Below are 20002 nucleotides of genomic sequence, written 5' to 3'. Positions count from 1 at the left end.
TGTGTAGAGTTCTTTGTTAAGAATATTTTGTAAATAGAATTCACTATTTTTGTAAACCCTCAGAGTTTCTCAAGACCTTTATTTTTGGGGAGGATCTATGTCATCAAAATCACCCAAGACTTGCACCTGGCCTAACCACAAGACATTCACTTCACCACAATGGGTGCTCGAGCCCAAGTGGCTACGCCCAATTGTTGGTCAGGGTGGGGGCTTGAACCTAGGTTCTTTTTCGAAGACTTCAACACCCTATCCACTCCACGACTCCAGGACTATTTCTTAAGACTCGTTCCCATATACAATATTTTAAAATTCCTTGGTCACGATGGGGGCTTGAACCCAAGTTCTTTTCGAGAGACTTCAATGCCCCATCCACTCCACCAGTGACCCAAAAATATGGTAAAGAACTCAACAGTACTGGTCCATTCTCAAGCAGCTCATTCACTTTGCTTATAATCTTCTCATGTTGGCTCACACTTACAGTGTAAACGAGCCTATTTATAAGGGAACTACCATGTATCAAATCAACATGATAATCTTAAGGTATCAAGTAAACCCAAGGGACCGCCATTTTTGTCGAGATAAGATTATACGTCGATCAAATAGAAGTGTGGAGGTTGATCCTTAATTTGGCCCCATGCTTTACATATCATCATGTCCCCACGTAAGTGTGGAGGTTGATCCTTAATTTGGCCCCATGCTTTACATATCATCATGTCCCCACGTGTATGAGTTGTGTTTCCTTGAACATCAAGAACTAAATTCATTTGTTCTCTATCTTCACAACCCTTCTCCTTGTATGCCTTCACAACATACTGGCATTTGAATTCTCTATAGCCCTTGCTACCACATATGAAGCACTTGCGTTCATGAATGCAATCCTTTGCTCATTAGAAAGCCCATAAGTGCGTACCTTTTTCCCCCACCTTTTCACATACATTTTAGGTTTTTGTGAAACCCTTTCGATTCATCTTTAGGTGGTTGTGCATGATTTTGCAAGTTTTGGACATCCTTTCCTTTTCCATTATGTATGCTACAAAAGATCTAATTTTGTAACCAATTGATGTATAAATTGACGATGGTAAGGGAAGAGTTGGTCAACCTTAAGTCCTTTGCGTGATAGACAAGAAACTCGATTCAAACTTTTGCATCTTCTCATCCTCTAGAATATGCATGAAAGGAGTAACTTTGAGAAGTACTTTTCCACAACTTTTGCACATAAGAAACAACCAATTCTCCCTCTTTCTAAGTGAACCAATCGTACTCTTTCCTTATGTTTCCAAGGCCAAAACTTGGCATAGAACTTGAATTATGCGCATGACCGGAAAGCTTTTTCAACAACCGCCAACTGGGCATGGATTTTGGTGAAGAATCTAATCACGATTATATTTTCTTCAAAATTGACTTTGACAACGCTAATGATAGATTAAGCTGGCATTATGTGTTGGAATCTCTCAGACACATGGGTACAGGCAAACATTTCATCCAGATGGTGAGAACCCTGTTTGGCAATGCCACTACCAGAATCAATGTTAATGGGTCATTTTCTGACGCCCTCCCTCTGACCAAGTCCATCAGACGAGGATGCCACCTAGCACCTTCACTCTATGCAATTGCAAAATAGATGGACTGAACTGGCTTATCAAGGACAATATGGATAAGGGAAAGATGCAAGGAATTGTCGTACCCAATGGGAAGCAACTATGTACACAAATGTTGGCAGATGATACTAATGCAATGGTTTCCAATACAGAGAAGAGTATTAAATGCTTCTGGTCATGCCTTGACATATATTGTAGAGCATCAGGGTCGGTCATCAACCACCAAAAAAATGAGGATTAGAACATTAATTGATAAACCCCGGAGTGGTTGTTGCAAGCTCGATGTAACACTCTGGATGATGCGGTGATATTAAGACTTTTGTGTATCCCAATGGGCTTCAAAATTACTATCAAACAGAGATGGTTGTGGATACTCAACAAATTTCAAACCAAGCTAAACAGATGGCAAAAAAGACAACTTAACCTTGCAAGAAGGAGAATGATCATCAATCACTTCATTATCCCCTCACTGATCTACTTTTTAAGTTGCTAGAGACCCCCACATGAGGACCTGAATCAGGTCATAAGGTTATACAGAAACGTCTTGGGGGGGGGGGACCCATGGCTAAAGAAATTCCCCAAGGTGAGATGGGACTAGTGTTGCAATGAAACTGGGAAAGGGGGACTGGGCATCCTAGATGTTGCTAACCTGGCAGATAGAATGGCTGGAAAACTAGCTCTTGCAAGAACTATCCCACACGTCCCACCAACAGCAAATGCCAGCATTGTGAAGCCTAATAGTTGAGTCAGCCTTGGTCTCTTCCACTGGGGGGAAGGGCATCATTGGCCACCACATGGAATCCCGCTAGGTTTCCCTGAGAGTGTTAGATTCTCTTTTACAGAATTCCATGCTTTCCATAAAGAGATGACTAAAGGGTTTCTCACTGGTTTGATGTGATATTTGCTTGCCAATATAGTGAGAGGAAGAAGGTTCTTCCACTTGGGGTGGCTTTTCAGTTTGAACTGGCTTAGGTTCCTTTTAATCAGCCAAGCCGTATCTTCTGTTGGATTAGCCAAATGCCAAGATATTTACACACTAAAACCAAAGCTCAAATTGCATTATCCAAAGGTTCAAAGACAAGTTTCAAGATCAAGGCAAATCCAAACTACCTGCAGTGGCCAAAGTTTATGTGTACACATCTTCACTTATTTGGTGAAGGGATACTTGAGTAAAGCATTTCTGGGTGAAAGACACTCTATTGTAAAGTCCTAGAGCTATAAAGGACTTCCCTATTTGTGTAATTTGGGAACATTGTGTGTATGTGTGTGTGTGTGTGTAAGGTTGAGTACCATGGAAAATATGGTGGGAAAAATATTTGATAAAACAAATAAATTTGATGGATCCAAGTACCATACTTGGCACATCAGAATGCAAATGTGTCTCATAGAAAAAGACATGTGGGGAGTGGTTAATGGCACTAAAAAGAGGCCAAATAGAGTGTTAAACAATCCTAAAAGGGGATTGATCATGGTGATAGACATAGATTAAGCAACATAATTAAGGTAGATTAAGCCACACTAAGAACTCCATCAGTGAGAGAGAGATTGCACACTCAACACTCAATTCTTTTTGCATTCATTCACAATGAATCATACAATGATATAGGCTTACTAGCCTTATCCCACTTTACACATCATGAGAAACTTAAAAAAGGATTCTCTCTTTATTGGGATAGTTGAGTGATCTTATAATCCTCATTAGTTAACCGTAAGTCAATCAAGGTAATGGTGATTGCCAAGATCAAGAGTTAGGTAAGAGGTTGTCCAAAATCGGCTGTAAGTGGATATGTGATGTGGATTCACTTTTCACTAGAGGTGCCCTCCTTAGAAAGTGTTTAAGTCCATTAGTTAGGTCTTGGTTTGTCCAAAAATGTCACACATGGATCCTTATTTTTGAAATAGATTTGGGAATGGTACCTACCCTAATGAAATTCATCAGCACCATGTAACATTGGTGAATAGGCATATGTGAAAGAGTTGGAACCATAAGGTTCTAAAAGCCAAGGATCACTAAAAGGTAGAAGTTCTACTAAGGGTAGTGCCTTAACATGTGACTTGGATGTTGGTGCTAGGTGTCCTTACACTTAGTTTCTTCGATAACTAGTTAGGGTTTGGACCAATGGCAAGATCTAAGGTCTTTACCTTGACCCCCTGGGGTGCTGGTTGATGGTAATAGAATAAGAGGATGACATTGGTTTACTCATTCATATTGTGTGAAAAAACACCAAGAAGAGAATTGTGTGTATAGATATTACCTTGAGAGCATACAAACACAAACTTGAGATTGACACTCTAAAGTCTTGACATTACCTTGGGTAATTGGACTCTAGGACTTCTTGATAGAGACCTCATGAATTTATGTTAAGGTTAGCTTGGTGTAGACTGAAAGGTTTTTGCCAAAAACAAGGATATTCATGTAAGCTATTATTAGGTTAGAGAACCTGAATGACTCATGGAGGAGTAAATGATGGTTCATGTACGCTATTATTAAGTTGGAGAACCTAAATGTCTCATGGAGGAGTCAGTGATGGTGTAATGAGAAACTTGTTCAAGAGATGGATCAAAGTTTGATCGTATACTTTGCAAAATTTGGGGTAAAGAAATACAAAGGCTGGTTACATAGCGAACTTTGGACTGCTATTGTTATGATTAAGATCTTATTACATACACTTCTCAGTTTTGTAAAAGATAACATTTGAAAGGGTTAACTATTGACTTGGGATCTTGAATAGTTTTGTAAAAGATAACATTTGAAAGGGTTAACTATTGACTTGGGATCTTGAATGAGTTATGGATGAATCTTGAGGGATTTGTCCAATTGACTTCACTCCTTAGGAGGTAAGTTCTTAAAAGGGGGAAGTATGTAACATCCCTGGCATAGTCAGACTGTTCAATGTCTCAAATGATGATCTCGAGCTGATCGAAAATAGAATTAGCCTTTGGTCCCAATCAAGACTACTGCCTTCTTTCTATAAGAGACCCTCCTCTACCCAAAGCCTTCTAGTGGAAAACACAAGCTAGACTCCCCATTCCGGCTAGGAAAAGCTCTCAACATGTTCATTGCACTCTAAATAGAAGATGGAATCTCTTGTGGGATAGAACTCACTGGTATTTCCTTTTTTAATAAACTCTGGAACAAATATGTTGAACCGAAGAAAACATGCCTTGCTTGGCTGTTGATGCACAAAGCCTTATGGACACAACAGAAAGCTCTCAAATGCAAGATTGGGGATGGCCAATGTCACATATGCCATGGATTGGAGGATGACATGCATATTTTCATGCACTGTCCTCAGGCCCAACAATGTTTTGTCTCTTGCTAACTATATTAAGTCTTGGAATGGCGTACCCTTGGAGTGGAAAATTTTGATCTTGGGAGAAAGTATAGGATGTACTATGGAACTTTGGTCTGTATTGAGATGTGAGATGCTCTAGTTACTGTGGTTAAACAAATCGGATTTTATTTTTAACAGCTCTCTTACTCAGCACATCTGGCTGAAATACCATCTGATTCATGCAGGCGAAAGGTACATGCAAAGGAGGTTGAAGGATCTGGATTCCAAGATTGCATAGCTGCACATGAAGGTACAAAGTCGGATGATAGTGACAAATACAGTCCCAAGCTGATAAGAGATTCGGTGGTAACTAAAGACAAGATGTTGGTTAAAGCTCTCTACTCTATGTAACTTTCTCATAATTTCTTAATATAATAGCCTTTTCTTTGAATAAAACATGCATATGCACATGTACACATTGCATTGGACAATCCTTTGTTCACATTGCCATCAGAATTAACTACAGATTGAGCGACGTGTCTCTAGGTTTTGTATTGGATCGTACATGTTCGTAGTTTTATAACTTTCTTTGTGTGTTCTTCTTGATGGCAATTGTGGAATTTCAGGGAAAGCGCGCACTGTGCATACATGAGACTAAAGGTTTGTAGAAATAGGTGGCAAGCTCTTTCAAGTTCAATGAGTAAGTAGTGAGGTGGAAGCGAGCGTTGCTAGACCAAATAGATGATAAATCACTTACTTGCAAAACCATATTGAATATGTCCAAATTTATAGGCATTAAAGCAGCCGTCTCACACACAGAAGAAAAGGAAGGGGAGGTGGGCGTAGCTAGTTCTTACATGCATTCATATGTGACACTCAGTTGTGTCCAGACAGCTGATAATTTACAGGTTCATTCTTGCCTTCCTAACACAGTTGTTTAGCTCAGTAAAGACGACATGTTTTCTGTTTTCAAAAAACCACAAAATTTTGCAGTTCAACCTTCCTTATGGCCAGCTGGAATTCAAAAGAAGAACACCAAAGCTTCTTCAAGAACAAAACTCTACAAATCAGCGTAAAGATGAAAAAGAAAAACAGATCCTACCCGCACTTCCACATTTTCTTCTAAGACCTCAGCATAGTCTAAAGGCTGGCAGAAACTGGGTATATTGCAATGCACTCTTTCCACTAGTTCCGCAATACTCGTCAAAAATGGCTTTTTGCATTTCTTGTGTTTCCACTAAGATGGCACAAGGATGGCTTCCACACAAGAAATTTACCTTCTGCCACATTTGGGTGCCAGTGACATTGGCTTCCACTGCCCAATTGGCAGACACGAGTTCTGGTAGAAATCTCCCCACATTACCACTTATAATTTGAAGTACTTTCACTTCAATCAGTCAAGAACCTGCAATAGCATTAGAGAAAATGAGCGGGACCCAGACAGCAGATAAACAATTACTCCCATATTTCAATTTTTGACGAGGTCTCTTCTTCAGATTTTATTTTTTTTTCGAGAGAAATCCAACAAATAACTTACCAGTAGGCTTAGATTTCCACATCCACTCTTGATTTGGCAAACCCTGCAAGAGGAAAATGAGGTTTTTAGTGTGCAAGACAAATTCAATCATCTTACAGACAATTCATGGCTTCAACTACAGTCAGTCGTATAATAATCATAAGCCTTGCACTTATAATAACATTTCACTAAAAAAGATTGTTTGTGCAGAAAGTCCTAATACAGTTCTCAACTAAAAGCGTAACCATTGGGGTCACCTGCTGAATGGCTGGAATCCACTGTGCACCCCTGCCTTTATCAGGCATCCCATTTGCAGATGGAGTCTGTGCAAGAACCTTCACGTCAACAAGCATGTTAGATGAAAAGGCAAAATTGAACATCGTACATAGCCTCACCAAATTGTCAAGCCAAGAGATTTCCATACAGAAAATCCCAGCAGTGTACATTAAATCTTTTCCATCAGTTCATACGCAAAGTACTACGAACACGTAAGTGAGGTGCAAAAGCAAAAACCCAAGGAGGGAATGCTCCCCTTGAGGGCACCGCACCAACTGCATGAAATCGGCCCAACATCCATGTGCCCACTAGGAGGCTACAGTGTCCAAGCAACCAAAGTCTTAATAGGCCAAAAGCTGTCCCAGAGCCATTAAAAATTCACGGGAGCCTGTGGGGAGTTCCATCTATGGCCTTGCTGCATCAAGCACGCCAGATGTGCCAAGTGGCAATGCTGCTGATGAGCTCCCACCTCTAGCTCACACAAGCCTCTGAGGTCCACTGGGGACTGGTATTAAGGAAGCAATGGATGGCCCAGGTCTGAAAGTGTGAACTGCAGGATGAGACCAATGCCATCCTCCTCATAGCATAGAGCCATATGTGGCCCAAGAAATTGTGCCCCATGTGACAAAGTGGAAAGGGCTGGGTACGGAAGCAAACAAGTGGAGAATCCTCCATCAAACCTCATGTGCTTTCGAGCAGTCCCAAAGGCCATGTCACTCGACTCCCTCAGGACATCACCCCCACTCCATGAAGCCGGCCGGACAGCCTGAAACGGCCAGCCATAACGAGGTTTCATAGACCTCACATCGTATGCATTGCTTGACCACAACAAATTGTGGCTAGCGACTCACCACCCAACAGTAGGTTCAGTACCTCGAACCAGCCCCGAGCCTGAGGTCTAATTGCTATGAGCCTAATTGGTACCGATGGCATGAACCCCACACCTTGAAGCTCCATGGCCACGAGATCTTGCACGCTCCCTTGGTAGCCCCAGGCCACCGCGTGACTACTTGACCTCTTGTGTCTAATAAGTGACCCCAAGGTCATTTATATACTAATAACATGGCTTTTATTGGCCCTTGCTTCATTTATTAGCTTTCCTACTTTATTTCTAAGCTTTTAGCCAATCTAGACCTCCTTTTGCTAGCATCAACCCACGTGTGAACCTCCAGTTCCCCACGCCCCAGCTAAGCCTTAACCCTAATCTTTTTTTTTTTCCAGGGAAAAGATCCTTCAATTAGTTAAAGAAAAAACAGCCACAAAGGGCTAAGTACAACCACGAAGGGCTAAATACAAACTTGCCTCATATAAGGGCGGGAAAACAAGTGATCATAAGGGGGAGAGATGCTTCTCCTCCGGCTGGCCGCTCTATGAGGAGAAGGCTATCTCATACAGGGGGAGGGGGAGGAAACAACCACACAGGTGGTCTGTAATGCCAAACACGGTCACCGCCTCTATCTGTGAGGAAAGAGCCAGGCCTCCACAATCTCAAGAAGGCTTCCCATCGCTTCCACAAGAACCTCCCTACAGCTTCCCCCACTGACTGCGGAGGGTGTGAATGATGTAGAGCCATATGCTCCTGATAGTGTCTCGGCCGGCGGAGTGTGGGTACCCTCGATGGCCTCGCTACATCTAGCATGCCAGATGTGTCAGGCTGCTATGCTACCGCAAATCTCCCATCACTGGCATGAGCCTCGTCGCCAGACACCTGCAGGTGGGGCTGTGACTGGTACTTCTGCAATACGATGGTGGGAGATCTTAAGGGCAAGGCCTCCCCTACCCTCCTCGTAAGTCTTGACCACTCTAGCCTTGGTGGCCCAAGTGATGATCCGGGTCGATGCCCTGTCCATAGCAAAGATGTGAAGATTCCGCTGCTAAACCTCAAATACTCAGAAGAAGCAAAGCGAGCTGTTGCTCGGGGGGGAGATCAATGCCAACCTGGTAACCAAGGTATCGGACTGGAGTGCCCCTCCGGATCCACTGGAAAGCGTCAACTGGTCGCCAAGTCAGGGTGGGTGCTGAGCCTACCCAAAAACCACACCACTTGTGCCAGTTGATCTGTGCTCTTGATGCACGCCAGAAAATCTCCATCGCCTTCGCGAATCTTTGGAGATTCCCAACATCTCCAGCAAGGTAGGCTGCTGTGTCATCTGCAAACTCTGAGTCCAGCAACTCCTGTGTGCGGAGGGGAAGTCGCAATCTCTGAAGCCCGGTCTCCTGGGCGGAGAGAAAACTACTCGTGGCCTCGATGACAAATAGAAAGAGGTACGGTGCCAGAGGACAGCCCTGTCGAACTGAGCGGGAAAGGGGGAATCTGTCTCCTTGGGCTCCCTGAATGAGAACCTAGCTGTGAGATGCTAAATAAAGTCCTGAGACTCTACAAATCCACTCCATGGGGAATCCCATCCATCTCATAGTGCCCTCCAGAAAGCTCCAATCCACCCTGTCATAAGCTTTCTCAAAGTCTAGGAGTAGCACAATGAGGTCCTGCTGATGCATCTTGGCCGAAGCTGTCGCCTCCCAAAAGATAAAGATGTTGTCCAGAATACTCCAATCCCGAACAAAACCAATCTGAGTATCGTGGATAAAGTCTAGGAGGGAAGACTGAAGATGCCTGCTCTGCTGACGGCCTTGGCCAAAATCTTGTAGGCCGTCCCTAGAAGGGTGATGGGTCTCGAGTGCCAGATCTCCAATCTATCACCACCCTCCTTGGAAATCAAGTGTATCAAGCCCTCTGTGAGCCTCTCTTGGATGGCACCTGTGAGCATAATCTCATTGAAGGCAAGGCGAAGGCCACCTTCCATGAGGTCCCAATGGCGAAGAAAGAGAGAAACAGGAAGCCCATCCGCCCCTGGGTAATGCCTTCACCGCCTCCACAAGCTCCTCTGTAGTGAAAGGGGTCAATAACAAAGACCAAAGAGAGGGGAGCAATAAGAAAGACCGAAGAGAGGGGGAAACCACCTCTCTCGTGTGCCTCCACACTCTCTCGCGCGCATCCATCACCTGGGGGATAATGGGGCACCAGTGACAAGAAACCTGAAGAAATCCGTGGCGATGGCTCTCACCTGTGGGGGATCAGAAACAATAGCTCCATCCTAGCCACGTAGCCTGCGGATATCATCTCTCCTCCTATGAGGGCCGGCTATCTCAAAGAAGTCTCCAGTAACTCTTTCACCAGCCTAAGTCCAGAATGAAGCCCTGGAATGGTATCTATACTCCACCCTCCTCTCCTCAATGGACCGAATCTCCGTGCGGGCGGCAGCGATCTGACTCTCAATCCACGGGCTGTCTCGAGAACTCTCCTGTAGACACTGTAATGAGGCTAGGCACCTCCTCAGACTCCTCTCTTGCTCCTAAAATCCCTCCAATCTACTCTGGACTGCCTCCTTTGTCGTGAGCATGAGCTGTTGTCAGCCTGTTTTAGGCTGGCGGACCAGCAGTGGAAATGTGGTTGCGTAGAATGCAAGTCATCAATCACATTCATTGAGTGGACCAGGAGAGTCCTCATCTAGCGGTTCTATTGATAGACCATGGAGTGGCAGGCTGCGTCATAATACCAGTCTTGAAAATGTAGTTGGTACATCACATAAAGGCGAAGAAAAAGTGGTTGAGTCCCTTTGTATGCCTGATATTTTTGCAGGGCATTCTCTTGTTGATGGAGAATCTAGTGGCTCGGAGATGAGTCTTGATGAGGAGCTTGGGATTCCAACAATGAGGACACCTATGTGAAGAACGCTATGGAAAGCATAAATGCAAAGTTACGAAGATCTGGAAGAGTCAAAAACTGTGTGTAGAGGTTGACTTATGATGGTTATCTAGCACATCACTATGCTTATATGACAAACGTTGTGCAGGTTGTAGAACCCACATGTTTTGATGAGACTATTGAAAATGTGTGTTGGGAGAAAGCTATGAATGAGGAGATGGATGCATTGTATGAAATGAGACTTGAATGTGGATATGGATGTAGATATGGAATGTGGATGTGGATGTATGTGAATGTGAATGAGGATGAGGAATGTGGATACAGATGTATGGATGTGAATGTGAATGTGGATGTGGATGTATGAATGTGGAATGTGGATATGGATGTATGGATGTGAATGTGAATGTGGATATATAAATGTAGATGTGGATGTGGATGTATGAATGTGGATGTGAAAATGGATGTATGGATGTAGATGTGAATGTGGATGTGTATGTGGAATAATGAATGCACATATGAATGTGAATGGATATGAAGCCGATATGAGCGAATGGATGAGATGAGATGTCATGTGAATCAGAATGTGAATGAATAATATAAGATCTGAATGAATGAGATATAATGAGAAATGGATGTGAAAAATTTGACTCAATTTTGTAAAAATTGGCACGATTTTGTAGAAATTGGCACTATTTTGCAGAAATTGGCACTATTTGCAAGCAATTTTGGGTATTACAGACACATTTGGTTGGCAATGGGACATTTCTCCCAAATTTTTGGATATTACACGCACGTTTGGTTGGCATATGGACATTTTTCCCAATTTTTTGGGTATTACAGGGACATTCGATTGGCATTGGGGCATTTCCCCCAATTTTTTGGCATTGTAGCACTTGGTACAGGTGACAATCGCATTAGCAAATTTATAAGTGCAGATCCGGTTCAGATTTGGTCTAACTAGTTACCTAAAAATTAGGGCTTTTCTACATATTGGAGCACTTGCACCTCTTACAGGTGTCAACTGATTGTGTTTTTCATGGCACATGTATATAAATTTGTGGTTTGCTGCAGTATATGTATGCCATTGTGGACACTTTGACAGATTTGCATCATCGTACAATACAATTGCAGATTTGGGACGTGCATATGTATTTCTAATGGTGAAGGAGTTGCCTTTCAGTCCATTGGTTATCCTGCTATTTATCTCCCGCATTCTTACGGTTTTGCTGGGCATTGCCTACTCTTGGTGACTTGTGACAGATTTGCTATGCTAGCATGGCCAACAGTAATAATGACCTCTTTGGAATGCTATCTTAAGAGGACAAGCTCAATGGGGACAACTATCCTATGTGAGCTTATAGGATGCGTCATGTTTTGGTTGCCAAAAATGTATGGTTGTATGTGGATGGCACCGAGGAGCGTCCTCTTGCACCTCCTCCAGCGGAAGGTGAAGTGATTCCCGCTCACCCTCATGCAGGTCCACCTCCTTGTCTTCCTCCTACTCAGCAGCAGCGTACTTGGGATGCTAGGGATGCTCAGGCCCATGCATTGATTGCTCTCTCGTACCGCAGGCATATCATTCCGCACATTCGTTCTTGCACCACTACAAAGGGTGCTTGGGATACCTTGGCGGCATTGTATTCAGGTCGCCATGAGACTCGTGTAGCTTACCTTTGCGTCAAGCTTGAGACTAACCGCATGCTTGAAGGTGACTCTATCGATCAGTACCTTACGCATGTGAAGGACCTACGAGAGCTCATTAACATTGATGAGGTCTTGACAGATAGCTATCTTGTTCAGACAGTTTTGCATAACTTGCCTGACTCTTATCAGACATTTGGCCCCACTTTGCGGTTGTTGGCTGACAATGCACCTAATAAGGTCACTTTTGACAACCTTGTGACTCTCTTGCTCAGTGAAGAGCAATCTCGTTCCAACAGGAACAACATGATGTCTGCTGAGTCAGCAATGACTGCTCCTTTTCATGGGAATAGATTTGGGCCTAAACCTAGTCCATCGGATCCTCCCAAGATAGAGGACAAGCTTGAAAGAAAAAGCGCTGTAACTATTGCAGGAAAACAGGGCACACCATAAAGGAATGCAGGAAGCGTATTGAGAGTGAAAAAAAGAAGAAGCTGGTATCTTCTTCCACAAGTGCAGATCAGGCCAATTTGGCTACACGTGTGTCAGCCTTGACACTTACATCTTCATTGCCTGCAGAGATGTCTTCTAATGCCATTGCTTTTGATGACTATGCTTTATAGTCTGTACTCCATGGTATGCATTGTCCAGCAGATGCATTTCAGGGGGGGATTCTACTTGCCCACATGCAGTTGGTGATGCCTCATGGTCACTTATGCTTGTTGACCCTTATGCTGGTCTATGCGAGACGCTTTCTCTCATGTGATATCTACTGGAGAGATGCCTTTTATGCTTTTTTCCCTTGCAGCGGGATTGTTTCTTTAGTGTTGACATTGTCACTTTCTCACATGTGATGTTTACTAAGAGTGCCTTTTACACATTTGGCCAGTGTTGGCTTGCTCTCATGGTTTTGACATGTCACATGCATATTATTCATTGTGAGATTATGCATCTTTACACTTGCCATACATGCCACTGATCATGGCATCGCTGAGAGTTTACGTATCGTCTCAGAGCATTGGCTGATGCCCGCCTCGAGCCCCATTTTCAGCTTTTCCCATTGCTAATTTTTTACTTATATCAGCCCTACCATTGCTGATTTTTCCTCATCGGATTCTCCATCGATCAGTTTCCCTCTTGCAGCTTACATTGCATGTCTCACAGGTATGACTTCTGGATCCTGTTGCCTTTACACATGCGTATATCTGCTACCTCTTCTTATGCTTATCACTGGTGCACTTACGGAGCATTGATGTCGATTACATGCAGTTCAGCTTTGGCATTTGGTACTTGCCTTCGGGGGGGGGGAATTATGTGATGCCTCTTGATTTGATGCAGTTGATGTCCACATGATCTGCGCCATGCATTTCTGGTGATGCATTTATGTACTACTGTGCTCTAGCATTAGCACTATGACATTGGGGATTCTCCTTTTTCTTGTCATATAGTGCTTGCTTTTTCCATTGGCACTGTATTCACTCTTATTGTGGAGCATAGTGCAGGGCAGCATTCACAGCTTTATCACCCTGCTACTACCCATTCACACCATTCACTTGAGGGGGGTTTGTTGGTCATGTCCACTCCCGGCTAGTTCAGGTGTGAACCCAGCGTACTCACGGGCACTTTTTTCCTGTGACTGGACACAGGTTTTTTCCTGGTGTGAACACACTTATGTGTATTGGGCACTTTGGCCTAGCCCTTTTAGTACTCACTTGTACTTTCATTTCAAATCATTATTGAGTACATCTTTCCAGCACTCTCACGTTTCTCTGTGCTTGTGTGTGTGTGTGTGTGTGTGTGTGTGTGTGTGTGTGTGTGCAGGCTAGCTTCCCTCCTACCCAACAAATGGCCCCCTTACCCCCACACTTCACATTGCATATTCTGGAATTTTCTTTGGTGTATATAGCACAGTTACACAACTTCTCTCTCTCTCTTTCATCTGTGTTTTGCTCTCTACATCAGTTGTCTTCATTTCCACTGTGCATTATGACAACACACTCCTCCCTACGTCCCTGAAGGGCTGAAGGATGGAGACCACAAAGTACGACTCCTGCCTGGTAGAATCTTCGTGCAGCGGTGGGTACGCTCCTGGACGAAAAGAATGTCGATAGGCCCCCCCACCATAGCTCGATGCAGCTCTCCTCTAAGGATGCCTCGTCTTTGAAAGCATTGAGGCCCCCCTAAGCCCTAAATGTTCCATGAGACAATCCTCATATCAATCTCTCTGTGAGGTAGAACTACCGGAACTGCCCTCCACTCGAAGAGTCTTGGGGGCGGACTTAAACGGGGAATAGTCACAATCTGTCCTGGTGCGGAGTCGTGCCAAGTGGGCGTGGATCTTGCCCTGCATGTACTACCACTCTGCGCGAGCGCAAGAGTACGCATACTCCATGCTCCATCAATCACAATGGAGGTATCTGTAGGAAGGGGGGAGAGGTACGGCGAGAGAGGTATGCATGAACACAAAAAGTAGCACCTCCAAGCTGGAGGTCACCATCTCCCCTCCCTGGTCTCTGTGGACTGATCCACCAACCTCCATCCTGGCCAAAGGCCATAGATCAGTAATAATGTCGGTGATCCGGAGATCCTGCAGATGATGCGATAGCTCAATTGCCTGATCCTGAATGGTGGCGGCCACCGACTATAGATCCCACTCTGTCTCGAGGGCTGCGCTCGTGGAGAGGCTGGAGAGGACTGCTGCTGAGAGGTATCCATCGGAGAGGAGGGCTGCTGGGGAACGCTCCACAAAGCGAGGGTGGGGTCAACCTGCCCCAATGGGCAGTGAGGGCCAGCGAAGAAGTGACAACAAGGAATCAACCGCCACACCGGGGCGGGACCCTCTCCATGATAGGAGGAGACCCGCCGTCTGTGGGCGGGTGCTATGATAAGTGCTCGAAACGGTTCTCTGACAAAACCGAATCCTCCTGCATGCTGCCAGCCTGGCGCGCACGGCGGCGACGACGCTCAGTTCTAGTGCTCGGCCGGTGACCGGGGTGGGGGGCAACCCTTCACCACTGTCTAGCTGATGGGTCATCCATGGTCGGAACCTGGTGTGCTGAGCGGCCTGGGAACCTGCTCCTCCCTCGGCCCCCTAACGAGGATCTGAGCAAGAAGTAGGAGGGGGGACCACCAGGGGCGGTTGCCTGGACTGACGCCGAGGGCAAACTCTGGCCAGATGACCCATCTATCTGCAAATAAAGCATTGGCCTAGAAGGCCAGAATACTCCACTCGCTGCATAATGGGGTCGTAGACTGGGAATAGATATCATGTGAGGCACAGAATCCGGCAAGGCAACACAGATGCGGAGAGATGGAATCCCGGCTGCTTGTGTGAGGGCCGAGGCAACGGTGGGGGGGATTCCATCTCCCCCCCAATGGCACCACCAATCATCGGGAGAAGAGGAAGGTATTCCTTCCGAAGGCCTGGAAAGCAAACTGTCATGGAAAAGCCTGAAACACCAGCTAATGGGTCGGATGCCAGGTGGAAGCTGTGCTGCCACCGTGCAAACAAGGCATGAGCCATACGCAGTGCAACGGGGCTCAGGTGCATGACAAGATCAGACGCCGCTAGTGAGTTGAACTCAACCTGGTAGTAGCCGTCTGCAATCTTCGTTGGCGCACCTAGGAGGCTAGCCTGAAGAACATCTCTAAGTTCGCCACACGCGGGGCGGCTATTGACAATCTTGCATACCAGAGTGGAGGCCACTAGAGATGCAACAGTCGTAGTGAGAAGCTGCAGGTCCACTTGAGAAATATGAAAGGCAGGTAACGGCGGCCTCGGTCCAGGGAGACGGAGCGGCTACCATGGAGTCCTCCTGGGGAGGACGAAGACCAGAAGAGACCGAAACTTGCCGAGAAAATGAAGAAATGCCCACAACCTGAGGGCGCTACCGGAGGAACAAGGGCGGGCTAGAGATCGCAGCAAAGAAAGGAAAGGAAGGGGCAAAAGAAAAAGAAAAAAAAAAGAGAGAGAGAAAGAAAAAAGAAAAGAGAAAAAAGAAAAAAGAAAAAAGAAGAAAGAAACAAAGAAAAAGGAAAAAGGAAAAAGAAGAAAGAAAGAAAAGAAAAAAGAAAAAAGAAAGAAAAACAAAAGAAATAGAAAAGAACGAAAAGAAAAAAGAAGAAAGAAAGAAAAAGAAAAAAAGAAAAAAGAACGAAAAAGAAAAAAGAAGAAAAAAATGGGCACAGAAAGAAAGTGAAGGGAGGGGGGGGGATGCAGATGGAAGAGGCAGAAAAGAGGGGGGCACAGGCAGGCAGAGGCGGAAAAGAGGCTGCAGTCGGCCGGGCAGGGCAGAGGCGGCACAGAACAGGGAAGGGCTATGGGGTAGGTCAAGGGGGGGAGGGGGGGGGGAGGGGGGATGGGGGGCACAGGTGGAGGAGCTAAGACAGGGGGGTGCCGGCAACGACATGGATTGTTGGGTGATTACGGTTTCAGAGAAACAGAGAACACACACACACACATGTACACAGCAGCAAGCTCTCAAGAGAGTGAGCGAGATGGTGATTGCTACTCAAAGTGGATAGACACAAGATGTGTGGAGCAAGGGTGTTGACTCCACAATATCAAAATACAATAAAACAAGTGTGGTGTCCTTTCACACCTAATATCCAAGGGGAAAAACCCAAAGGGAGAAAAGTACCTTTGGTTAGCCCATGTTCACATGTGGCACTACTCATAGCATATATGCTAATAAACCCCCTTGTAGTGGCAATGTGAACCTGTACAAGGTCGATGGCAAATCACTCGCTGTAGGAGAGTAAGCCTAAAGCTTTACGGAAAGCTTCAAACTTCTCTCGAGGCAACGCCTTCGTGAACAGATCTGCAACATTGTCCTGTGTAGACATAGTAACCTGGACCGGCAGAAACGGTCGGTTCGGACCGGGTTGGAAACAGTGTTTCCGAGTTTCCGCGAGGTCGGAAACGGCAAGAAACGGAGTTTCTTTTGAATTTATTTTAGACATGTAAAAAACATGCATAGAGACATCCTATTAAATAAACTTATGTCAAGAGATGCAAAAAACATGCCTAGAGACCTCAAACAAGACACATCAAAGACTCAAGTGGACATTAGAATCATAACACTTAACAGAATGTAGATAATGGACATGTATGATGTCGCGGCGAATTCATGTGAACCATAAAGAACTGAAGGCTGAAGGCTGAAGCATACATAGCGAGCTGCAAATTGTGATCATAATACGTCATACATATCAGCAATGATCATCAAACTTGGGAGTCAGAGGTGCCCACTGTGGCACTGCCAATTTTCAAAATTAAATGGTTCAAAAACTACAAAATAACCGACATGCCGGCTGCCAAAAAAAAAATGTACGGAAACGGCGTTTCCGCCGGTCTCCGTTTCCGGAAACGGCCGAACCGTTTCCAGAGGGCGGAAACGCCGTTTCTGGTTACTATGTGTGTAGAGCAGTAAGATAATGTGATCTCCCCTGCATGAATCCTCTCTCTAACATAGTGATAATGAATCTCTATGTGCTTAGTGCGTGCATGAAACACTGGGTTTCGTGCTACAGCTATAGCACTCTGACTGTCAGTGAGTATGGTGGTGGGTGTCTGCTGACACTCACGGAGATCCGTCATCAATCTCCTCAGCCATACACAATCTACAGTGGCTGTAAAGGCTGCCCTGTACTCAGCCTCACAAGTAGATGTGGCAACAGTGGGCTGCTTTTTGCTAAGCCATGATATGCATGAATGCCTCAAAAAGAAACAATTCCCACTGGTGGACTGCCGTGTATCATAATCACCAGTCCAGTCTGAATCACTGTAAGCATGTAACTGCAAGCTGCGCCCCTAGGATATACCAACGCAAGATCCAGGGAGCCCTGAAGATAGCGGAAGATCCGCTTCACTGCTTGCCAATGCTTTGTACCTAGGCTGTGCATAAATTTGCTACACTGGGAAACCCCAAACTGAATATCTCGGCGTGTGTTGCGTAAATATATGAGGCAGCCCACTACTTGGCCGTAAGCACTCATATCAAAAGGCTCTCCAACATCATACATGCTCAATTTCAGCCCTAGCTCCATCAGAGTAGAGATGGGCTTACAATCTTGAAACCCAAATTTGTGCAATAGCTTTTGAATGTACTTCGATTGGTGTACATAAATCCCAACATCTATTTGCACAAATTGTATGCCCGAATAATAATGCAACAATCCGAAATCTGTCATCTCAAATGACGAATGCAATTCAACTTTGAATGCTGAAATTTTATCCATGCCATTCCCAGTTAGTAACATGTCATCCACATAAAGAATGAGCATAATCAAAGTACCATGATCCTCTTTCACATAGAGGGTGCTCTCCATTGGACTATTGCAAAATCCTTGCGTGGTCAAATAAGTATGGATCTTCTCATACCAAGCTCAAGGAGCTTGTTTGAGACCATAAAGCGCTTGTTGAAGCTTGCATACTTTGTTTTCCTGACCATGCAACACAAAACAAATGGACTGATTTACACCTGCAGATCCCCATTGAGAAAAGCTAATTTTATGTCCAATTGATGCACTTTCCATCCATGATGGGCAGCCAATGCAAAAACACATCTAACTATGGCCATACAAGAAGAGGGTGCAAAAGTATCATCATAGTCAATGCCTTTTTGCTAGGCATATCCTTTGGCCTTGTACCTGTCAATGGTACCATCAGACTTTCTTTTTAATTTGTAAACCCACTTTGTGCCAATAGGTTTCTTGCCAGCAGGCAAGTCTACCAAATCCCAAGTGTTGCTTTTATGAATAGAATCCATCTCATTTTGCATGGCTTGCATCCAATGCTCATCTTCATGAGCCTCTTTAAATGAATCTAGCTCATCTACATCACACAGTGTACTGATGCAAGCAATATCTGCGTGTTCTCTTGCATTACGTGAACTAGCCCGTGTCCTGCTACCAAGTGGAGCTGCAAGTTTGCTCTCCTGTGAAGTACGGAGCAACCAACGAGGAACAACTCTAGCCTCCTCCATTGCTGTCCGCTCTTGCTCCACTGCTGCCTCCACATTTTGAGGTGTAATGAGCTCATTCATGGGCTGATTTGGAGCACCCAAATGCTGTCCATTGGGCAAAGTTGATGGCTGATCTGTAGAGCCATCAATTCCCAACGGGAGAAGTCCTTCACACATGTTATGTGGACCCGAAGGTGGCTGTTTAAAAAATTCAGCCAATGGCTGGTCTGAATTTTCAGCAAATACAACATCTCTGCTGTCCAAAATCCTTTGTGAAACGATTAAAGAGACGGTAGCCTTTACTGGCACTGCTATAACCCACAAATATGCACTTAGTAGCTTTATCATCAAGCTTACCTCTCAACTGCTGAGGTACATGTGCATATGCTATACGTCCAAAAACTTTGAAGTGATCAACTTTAGGTTTCCTTTCATGCCAGGCCTCATATGGCGTGATGGTTTTCAATGCTTTGGTAGGGCATCTGTTCAACACATGTGTAGCACACATTATTGCCTCCATCCAGAATTTGTGAGGCAATCCTTTGCCTTTAACCATGCATCTAGCCATTTCCATCAAAGGCCTATTCTTTCTCTCAGCAACACCATTTTGCTGAGGAGAATATGGCATCGTGCATTGATGCTTTATGCCTTTCTCTGCCATAAATGCTTTGAAAGCCATGGACATGTATTCCCGCCCTCGATCTGTACAGAGGGTCTGCACTTTGCAACCTGTTTGATTTTCAGCTTGTGCCACAAAGTGCTAAAAACATGCAAATAAATCAGATTTGGCCTTCAAAGGACGCACCCATGCAAATCTAGAGTAGTCATCAATAAAGGTTACAAAGTATAGATGCTTTCCAAAAGATGGTGTCCTCATAGGACCACACACACCACTGTGCACAAGCTGTAATTCCCAGACAGCCCTTGTTGATCCATGTTTTGGGAATGCATTTCTATGCATCTTACCCAAAATACACCCTTCACATACATGTTTTGGTGGCAGCTCTACATGAGGCATATCTTGT

The 20002-nt window shown here is 44.8% G+C and overlaps 1 protein-coding gene across 8 annotated transcripts in view; it reads right to left on the bottom strand.

Annotated features, from left to right (window-relative positions):
• Window positions 1-5643: 5643 nt before the first annotated feature.
• The window catches only part of LOC147621617 (flowering time control protein FCA-like), a 114451-nt gene continuing 100092 nt past the window's right edge, over window positions 5644-20002 (bottom strand). For 4 of the 8 annotated variants that reach the window (XM_086824410.1, XM_086824404.1, XM_086824411.1 and 1 more), the window contains 3 exons: window positions 6647-6724; window positions 6411-6453; window positions 5644-6278 (listed from right to left, as the gene is read on the bottom strand). In XM_086824410.1, coding sequence (XP_086680536.1) covers window positions 6271-6278; window positions 6411-6453; window positions 6647-6724 — 129 coding nt within the window. In that variant the 3' untranslated portion in view covers window positions 5644-6270. The remainder of the gene's footprint in view (window positions 6279-6410; window positions 6454-6646; window positions 6725-20002) is intronic. The other 4 variants (XM_086824408.1, XM_086824409.1, XR_015269864.1 and 1 more) reach the window with 3 other exon arrangements.

This window comes from Cibotium barometz, chromosome 30, assembly GCF_041138505.1.
Source record: "Cibotium barometz isolate CiBa-2024 chromosome 30, ASM4113850v1, whole genome shotgun sequence".
NCBI lineage: Eukaryota > Viridiplantae > Streptophyta > Polypodiopsida > Cyatheales > Cibotiaceae > Cibotium > Cibotium barometz.
Note: the sequence above shows the minus strand (reverse complement) of the source record. Positions and strands in the feature narration are given on the sequence as shown.